The 9,067-nt window shown below is 55.4% G+C and overlaps 1 protein-coding gene and 2 long non-coding RNA genes across 3 annotated transcripts in view; 1 reads left to right on the top strand and 2 right to left on the bottom strand.

The window, feature by feature from the left end:
* The window catches only part of LOC102468154 (zinc finger protein 775), a 20,721-nt gene that overhangs the window by 3,130 nt on the left and 8,524 nt on the right, over window positions 1–9,067 (bottom strand). The window contains 3 exon segments of the mRNA XM_027766665.1: window positions 1,925–2,085; window positions 8,657–8,729; window positions 8,882–9,064. Coding sequence (XP_027622466.1) covers window positions 1,925–2,085; window positions 8,657–8,729; window positions 8,882–9,064 — 417 coding nt within the window.
* Window positions 3,689–5,567, top strand: LOC114005293 (uncharacterized). Its single transcript, XR_003547173.1, has 3 exons — window positions 3,689–3,773; window positions 4,720–4,808; window positions 5,436–5,567. It is a non-coding gene; the product is annotated as an uncharacterized LOC114005293 (long non-coding RNA).
* On the bottom strand, window positions 8,315–8,885 carry LOC102468434 (uncharacterized). The gene is made up of 2 exons (XR_003547172.1): window positions 8,824–8,885; window positions 8,315–8,740 (listed from the first exon to the last, which is right to left on the bottom strand). It is a non-coding gene; the product is annotated as an uncharacterized LOC102468434 (long non-coding RNA).

Raw genomic sequence — 9,067 nt, 5'->3', positions numbered from 1 at the left:
CCCCGGCCCCCGCCCCAGACCTTCCCTTTCGGGATTCCCCTGGGCCCGAAGTCGGCAGTTAGAGCGTCAGCCACATCTCCCTCACTCCTGCCTGTTCCCCAGGCTGGATGGAACTGCCTCGCCAGGCCCACAAACTGCCAACTGCGACTAGGACTCTGGGCCCCGGGCGCGGTGAAAGCCGGAGCCCCGCGGCGGGGCTTCTCTGACATGGTTTCACGGGTGGGACACGGGGTCACTGAGCGGAATCGTCTGGGCTGACTGACAGTATGGCCTGAGCCCACCCTACTGTGAGCCTAGGCTGTCATTGGAATGACCCCAAGGGACAGAAGAAGAAATGCTGCCCTTCCTCTCCCCCCTTTTGAGCTGAGTCCACCATGGAAGAGCCGAAGATGTCCCATGAGAGTGGCTTACAACACCCAGAGAAGCGGCTGGTGTGAGGCCGAATTCCAGTTGCCACCGCTGTTTAATGATACCCCTCACCAGGACCAACCGAAGCCCTGGCCCACACATTATCGTGCGTGGGAACTGTCCAATAACCGTGTACGGTCTAGGTTGTGCGGTGTTATTATCCCATTTTATAGATGGGAAAAGAAAGTTGAAACAGAGTGGCTTCCCCTGAGGCCACAGCTCTAAGCCGCAGAGCCCAGACAGGAACACAGCGTGGGACCCAGCTTGCTCCCCACTGTGCCCCCTGGGGGGAAACAGGGTGTGATGACAAGGCCTGAGTGGGGACGAGGAAATGGAGGCCTGAGAGAGAACACGATTGTAGCAGCTAGGAGCGCTCACTGGCTGGCTGTGAGGACCGGGGTAGGAGAGCAGGATCCCACCCCTTGGCTTGCAAAACAAGCGTGTGTGCCCAAATCCCGACAGGATGGAGAAACGGAGAAATGAGGGTGCTTTCTCCTTCCTCTCCCTCTCCCTCCCTGTCTCTCTCTGGGAAGTGCATAAGCCCTCCAGCAATTAAAAAAAAACAAACAAGCAAACAAAGAAGCTTGGGAGGAGGTGGCATGGTGGTTAAGACTCTGGGCACTCCCACATGCCTGACCATGGTTCGAGTCCCGAACCTGGTGGCTTGCTTTCTCTCTCTGTGTGTCTCTCTGGTCAAATTTAAATAAGTGAATGAATAGATAAAATTAAGTAAAATAATTCTTAAGAAAGAAAGGAAGAAAGAAAGAAGCTTGCGAGTGTTGGAGGAACATCAGGGCCTTTTCTCTGGGCCTCTATCCCTGCCAGGTAGCAGGAGTAGCTGGGATTACCTGAGGGCCCCCTGCAAGGCTCCTTACAGCAGAGGGTGGATGTGGCTGTTGAGGTCCAGCTAGCCCTGATGATGAGCTTTGGGAGACAGGCCTTTCCATCTCATGAGGGTCACCCTGCAGGTACCCGGGGTGTCTCCCAGAGCCTGGGAACTAAGTAATCCCAGGGTGGGGCACTAGGAAATAAAATCAGCTCCTTATTCCTGACACCAGACCTGGAGGTCAGCTTGCCTGTTTCCACAGCCCATGCTGGGGCCCAGCTTGTCCCAGCAGGCTCGCCCTCAGCCCACTCCCCCACCTTCCCTGCTGCACCTGCAGCACCTCACTGAGGGATGAGGGACTCTAAGAGTCAGGCATCTGAGAGGTTGGTGTTTTGAACAGAGGCAAAGGGTGAGAACCCCAGGAAGCCAAAGGACTGGGCCAAGGCTCCACCTGGTGGTGCACGGGCAGGTACTGAGCTGTAGTGCTGGAACCACGCGGCTCACCCCAGGTTCTGACCCTGTGCCCTCCCCGGTCAACCTGAAACACTGCACGAACGCCCAAGATCCTGCAGAGCTGGAGGACTGTGGAAGCGGGGCGGGGCCCTGTCGAGGTGCCTGCCTCTCGATCTCATGCACATGCGTGTGTTAGTGAATAGAAAGAAACTAAACACATATGGAATATGAACCCACCAGGGTAGAGTTTGCCCAGGGCTATATTTAGTGTTCCCGTGGCTTTGATGGCAAGCCGTCCTGACCACTGCTGTCCCTCCACGCGCAGGAAAACCACACTTTCTCGCTCTCCACTTCCTGTCACCAAAGTTACACCTGCCAGGACGACCTTCAGATCTCTCCTACGGGCCTCAAGAGAAATGGGAACACTGTCAAGACCAGGTTTTTCAGAAGCAAAACCAGTAACACACCTCAGGATGTCGCTCATATTTTTAGCAGCATTTTCTAGGTAAACTGCGCTGAAATAGAAAGGCAGAGAACACCGCTGGGAGGGGGCGAAGGGGACAGACATACCACCTGAGGCCCATCCTGCATCTCGTGGGGAATGCCCAGGGCTGAGGACATTCTCTGCTCTGCCACTGTGGGATTGCAGCTGGGTCACCCCTGTTTCATATACATACACCTCCACTCATTTCCCCCACTCATCTCCTTCCACTGCCCCCCCGCCCCATTCTCACGTGCTACGCTGACCACAGTAGGACAGCAAAGGGGAAATACCTGCACACCCGCCATGCTTCTCCCAACCGGCAGGGCAGTGGCTGACATAGTCACCACCATCCTTTAAGGCCCAGGTAGCAGCTGCACTCTGGACCCTAGCAAAGGCCTAGGCTGCCCACAACCAAGACACCTGGAGAACCCTGGCCCAGCTCTGCGTGAGTAGGGAGCCTAGCACAGCCAGCCTGTCCAGGACCCTGCCCTGTACTCACCCTGGGGCTCGCCAGGTGGACAGGTCACCCACGGCCTTCCCTGGGCAGCTCCAGCTGCTGCCTTGCCATCGTCCGGCTCTCCTGCTCAGACTGCATCTCCAGGGCTTCTGCACCCAGCTGGGCTACCCCCTTTCTATTCACTAACACACGCATGTGCATGAGATTGAGAGGCAGGCACCCCGACAGGGCCCCGTCCCACTTCCCCAGTCCTCCAGCTCTGCAGGATCTTGGGCGTTTGCACAGACACCCTGAGTGTTTCAGGTTGACCGCCCCCCCCCCATGACAAGCTCATCCCACCTCCAGAGAAAGGACAGTGGTCCCATATATGTCCCTCCTGAGCTTCAGATCTGGAATTAGCACTCTTATTTTCCCTACCGCGTTAGCAACCACAAAGGCAGGGATTGTTTTTCAGCATCTGCATCCCAGGTGTCCAGCAGGTAAGAGGCCCTCAGTGAGGGTCTGCTGAATTAATGAGGCTTGTCTGCAAGCTGCGTCTGAGAGCTTGGGCAGCTGGTCCCGAGGCCAGCCAGCGTGCTGAGGCAATGTGGAGAACCAGGAGGGGCAGGCAACACTATGGCCCAGCCGCAGCTTTGAGGGCTGGGAAGAACTCCGAGATCCGGGCGAGGATGTGGAGCTCTGGGTGCAAGGTTGCATCTGCCCCTAAGTCCTCTGTCCTTGAAATTAAAACTAGAATGTGACGACATCAATTCAGCCTAAACCTTAAACTTGCGGCAGGCCTACCTGACGACAGGGAGGGCTAATTCTTTACCGGGCTGAGCCAAAGATGGGAAAACTCCTTTCTTTCCATAGGCACAAATGCCCTGCCCTGCAAGTAGCCCCACAGGAAGTTTATTAAAATAACGATAATAGGGCCAGCAGGTGGCATAGTGGGTAAGGCTCTGGACTCCTATAGGGAGCGGCTGGATCCAGGTAGAACAATGGCAGTCTTTAGAAATGAGTAAAGGCAGTTTCCCACGACTGGTGCCTGCCTGGCAAGGCCAGCAGAGGCAGAGAGAAACTGTGTATCAGCCAGACTGGGCCGGGGTTCACAGAGGAGGCTAGAACTCAAGACACGGGGTGTCCACAGCACCTGCTTACATTCGGTAAGGCATCCGGCTGCGCGTCCTGTACCCACCCTTTTCGCCCTGTTAAAGAATAAACCTGGGAGTGGCTCAGGGCTGAGAGTCTCCGTCAGAGACGCCCGAACCACCAGTCCTCACTTTTCTCTACTTGTGTGTTTGTGTGTCTTGTTTCTAAGTCTCTGCCCTCCCTCAGGTGTTCGTCTTGCCGAGCAGTCCTTGACCATGGATTGAGTCCTGGACCCGGTGGTTTGCTTTCTCTTTCTCTCACTCTGTCTGTCTGTCTCTCTCTCTCTCTCTCTCCCTGTCCTGCTCTCTGTCTTTCTCTGGTAAGTGCATGTGCCTTATAGGAAATTAAAAATAATAATAAAATTAATTTTAAAAATAACAGTAATAGCTACCATTCATCAAGTGCGTCCTGTGTGCCAGGCACTATACTATATACTTTACGTAGGTTACTTGCCCAAAGTCCTACGATTTAAATGGCAAAGCCAGAACCTAACCCCAGAACTCTCTGACTCTCCCACTGTTTCCAGCAAAATACCAAAGGTCTATTTGGGGAGTGGAGAACGGGGAGAGGAGAGGAGGTGAGCAGGAAGAGACGATGTCTCTAGCTTCTTGTTAATAGGAACACCACCCAAGGGCTCCCTCATAGACACGTATGGCTATTTAAATTATCTAACATCAAAGTCAGAAGTCAGTTCCCCAGACGCATTTTTTTTTTTGATAAGAGGTATGTGCTTACCAGAGAGAAGCAAAGAGAGAGAGACAGAGATGCACCCCTCATTTCTCCATCCTGTTAGGATTTTGTTTGGGTGTGTGCATACACTGGGGCTGGGATTTGAACCACGTGGTCAGCCATGTGGGATCTGGCTCCTTTAACACTAGGCCACGGGGCTGGATCAGGAGTGCTGGTCAAAGACACCTCCCTGCAAACCCAAGTAACTAACAGATACCCTTTTCTTTTCAGCCCAGAGGATACCATTTCCTCTTCTTTGCCATCATCCATGACGACAGTGCCATGTGATAATGTACTATTTCCAGTCTGGAAGGTCAAAGGTCAGTCTTTGCCAAACTCACATCACCAGCAGACGGCTTATGGTTATGTCGCTAGACTCTCATGTGGCAGAAGCAGGCCCCACTCCCACTGGTCCCTCTGCCACGTCCCGCTGAGCCTGCCCCCTCCCTCGTCAGTGCCCGATGCCTCTAACAGCGGCTCCTCTGGCCTCTGCACCCTGCCCTCCTACGGCAGCTCCACGGCGGCTGAGCCCAGCAGCACACGGAGCACTGAGCCCTCCCAAGGAGCCAATCGCCCTTCCGGCTGAAGACAAGTTGCTTGCAAAACATGACCCTTGTCCAAGTTTTGGAGTCATTCTTCTCAGCTTCTGCCGATGCAGGCAGTTCCCAGCCCAGCTCCCGCATGCTCCCTTGGCCTGCTATAAGCTGGCCAAAGCCCCCACAGGAACCCACACTTACCTGGCAGTGGACATCCTTTGAGATCTTATTTACTCGTGGCTTTTTTTTTGGGGGGGGGGTCCTCTATGCAAGCCCTTCATCTCAGCAAGCTCCAGAGTATTTTGGATTGTAACCCACTAGGGTAACAAGTCTGATCTTCTTGTCTTTGATTTTATGACATGCCTTTTCCTAAATATTCTCTGACCTAGTTTTATCATTTTTAAATGAAAGGGAGTGAAAATTGAAGCTGACGCCACATGAAAAAGCCTGTGATTGTGACAGCGGAAGTAGTGCACCTGGGACCTGCCACCAATTTGCAAAAGGATATGGTGCAGAGCAGTTGGCATAATGGCTATGTTGCTGGACTCCCATGTGGCCAACCATGGTTCAAGTCCCGGACCCGGGGGCTTAAACTCACGCCAGGCGTGTGTGCGTGCGTGCCCAAGATTCCGAGAGGAGAATGGAGAAGTGATTGCGGGAGGTCATTCCCCCGTGAGTGATTTCTCACTTTCTGTCTCTCTTTCTGGTGAGCACATGTGCCCTATAGCAGACAGCTCTCCATAAATAAATAAATAAGAAAGGACGTGGTGGACAAGTCACATTACCCCAGGCCCCTCGCCATGCGTCAAATGGCAGGGTCACTGCCCTGTCCACATCACTGACTCCTGCGGATACTAAATAAGATAAGGAATAAGAAAGGTTCGCTAAGAGCTAGGGCTGGGGCGGTTTGTTCCCCTCAATGGGGAACGCCCATTAAGTCGTTCCTAGCCAGTGAGTATCAAAATGAGTTTCCCTGGAGGTCTCTGAGCTCCTTGAGAATGGGGACCATGTCCAGTTCGCTGCAGAAGGCCAGTAGGATGCCTGGCACACAGTAGGCTTGTTGGGGGAGCCGGTGCTGTGCAGTCTGCTGACGGGGTCAACGGAGCACACAGCAGAGTGACCCTTTGTTCTGAGGGGTTTGGCTCTGTCCCTCTTGTGATCCAAAGCACCCATTTGTGAGAAGCGGGTCTAACTGTGGTCAGTGGACATGTTCTCATGAGTCTGCATGGGGTGAAAGCTGCAATTAGGCCTCACCACCCCGAGTCCTGCCAACATAGCAGTGTGTTCGCTTCACCCATGCCATATGGGCCGTCTATGGGAGATAAACTCCGTGGTAGACGCTCCGCAGGCTGATCGCAGTATGCCCGCGCTGCCCTCAGCGCCTGGTTCTGCAGGACTCACCCAGTGTGTGCAGGTCTGTCCTTGCAGACAGAGGCCCTCTAACCCCAGGAACAGGGGGTGGTGCTCAGAGGTGCCTTCCTGGAGCAGATGGGCTAGCTCAAGTTGGTTTCAGGACTTGTGACATGGCAAAGAGAAGTAAATAGCCCGAGTCTCCCCCATGGTTAAAGCCAGCTGGGGCCAGCCACAGCGGTGAGGCAGTAATGCAACACTCTGCAACGCAGAAGCCATACGGGAGGTCCCGGTTTCATGTCCTGAAGACTGCCTGAACCTGCTGGCTTGCTGAGGCTGGACTGTGGCATGAAGACCCTATTTGTGGCCTCTCTTAGAAAGAACTTTTAAAAAAATAAAGTAGGTTTGGGGCTGGCCACATAGTATAGTGGTTAAGCACTATACATTGGAAGCTAGATCCCACATGGCTAACCATGGTTCAAATCCCAGCCCCTGTAGCTTGAAAAATATGGGAGGTGCATGAGTGTGTGTCCCAAATCCTGGTGGGAAGGAGAAGTGGAAGAAAGGGACTGCAGCATGACCATGCCTACTAGAGGGTGCTTTCTGTCCCCCACCCCAACTCTTCCCTGACAAGTGCATGCACCCTCTGAAAATTAAAAAAAAAAAAAAAGAATAAAATGAAGAAAGGTTTTGATGAGATGCAGGGTGCTCCACACTCCCTTGCTGGCTGGGAGGGAAGCTACAGGAGGGAGCAGCCTGTTAGAGGGAGCCAGGGAGCACTAGGGCTCATGGGATAAGAGGATGCCCAGGAAAACACTCCTGGTTTAGATGCCAGCTGGTCTCGGAGCTGAGCACTCAGATGGTGGTAGATTCTGCACACCTCCCCCAGTGTGAGATCTCACACCACACGGTGATCAAAGAACTAGAGCAGGACTTGAGGCAGCAGCCCTGGCTGGGTGCTAACTCCTATTTCACTGTCACCTGGGCATGCTGAATCGGCCCAGGCATTCCCCCATCCTCCCCATCCCACGTGTCTTTTTGCAATGCTACAAGAACCAGAGCCTTTGCTGGATGAAGAGGATTAAACAAGATCTGAGCAGAGTGACCGGAAGGCAGGCTGAACCTCAATAGCTCCCAGAGGAGGTAGCACCTCTCCATGCCCAGGAATAAACCAGGCCAGAAAGGCTGGCAGGCAAGTTCTCCCTCCCCAGAACCGCACCGAGGGCTCTCTCCCTCCCTCCCACTCCCAGCCACTGAACACTGGCATCCCATCACCCAGCTCCCCCTCTGCAAGTCCTTCCCTTCCTCTGGGAAGGGACCGCCCAAGGTTACCATTTGGACTAGAGCCCTGGACACTTGTGGTGACACCAGCCCTGCTTTGCAAGAGCGCAGGGGAGACCACGGGGCTGGAGGTCCAGGGGGCATGTGGGGAGAGACAGTAAGTTGACTTGAGGGAGAGGGGAGGACGATGCTGCTCTCTAACAGGCCAGAAGCGAGAGTGAGGAGCTGCTGTGCTCCTGGCCATGAAGGGGCGGTGGGTCCCTCAGAGCACACCCAGACCTGGGCTGAGGCAAGGGAGGCTCAGAAAGGGCGGAGAGACCGAAAGGAACACTCATCCTCCTTTTCCTCTTCTCAACACCAGGTCATCAGCCAGCCAGCTTCTGCACCCCCAGCCGCAGAGGGAGAGAAGGCTCTCCTGCTGCAGCCACCTCCCCAGCAGGTGGGAGAGGGTGCCCAGGAAAACCCTTCTGGTTTAGATGGTTGCTGGTCCTCAGAGCTGTGCGCTCAGGTTGGTGGGAACAACCCCGTCAGCTGAGATCGCCCATGCCTGTCCCAGCCCTGACCTTCACACACTTGCAGGTTCTGGGGTCAGGCGGGCCATGCACAGCGCCCTGGGCCTTGGGCCACTCGGAGTTGGAAAAGGACCACGGAGCCGTATACTCCTTCCAAAACGATTTATTGAGTGGCCACTGAGCGCCGGCACTGTCCTCGGTAGGCTTGCTTCTCCCCAGCCACAGCGCTCTGGGTTCCATCCTGGCATCCCTGAGTCTGTGGATTCTCCCAGGACTGCCCTGGGCCAGCTTGCAGCCTGCACGAGACGCGCAGGAGCTACAACCGACCAGTCCTGACCTGAGCCATTTCACACCAGGGAGCCCTCCAGGGTCCCACAGCTCCCTCGTCGGTGCCTGAGGCCCAGGTCCCACTCTGAAGAGGGGTACTGCCGGCCTCCAGCCCATCACCCCCACGTCCAGGCTCTCTCCGGGAGCGGTGTTTCATCTTACCTTCTCCCTCGGTCCTCAGCACCCTGGGACCTTTCCAGGCACCCCAATTCAGGCTTCTTCTGGAATTCAGATCCTTAAGGAAACCTTTTGATAGGGTCTCAAGTTGGGGTGGGCAGAGCGGCATCTAAGGGCCATCATTCCTGGCTGTCCCCGTCCCCCACACTCACCCCAGCGCGCACACACATGGCCTGCCGCCAGGGTCTGCGCGGGTCTGGGCCCACTAACGCGCCTCGTCCTTGGGGCTGGGCGCCGGCGCTCCGCGGTGGACGCGCAGGTGCTTGAGCAGGTGCTGCTTCTGGCGGAAGCCGCGGCCGCAGGCGGAGCACAGGTAGGGCCGCTCGCCCGTGTGGTTGCGCCGGTGCCGCGTCAAGTTGGGCTTCTGGCTGAAGCGGCGGCCGCACTCGGGGCAGG

Source organism: Tupaia chinensis, unplaced genomic scaffold (genome assembly GCF_000334495.1).
Source record: "Tupaia chinensis unplaced genomic scaffold, TupChi_1.0 Scaffold143622_1, whole genome shotgun sequence".
NCBI lineage: Eukaryota > Metazoa > Chordata > Mammalia > Scandentia > Tupaiidae > Tupaia > Tupaia belangeri.
This window is presented reverse-complemented; position numbering and strand designations above follow the sequence as displayed.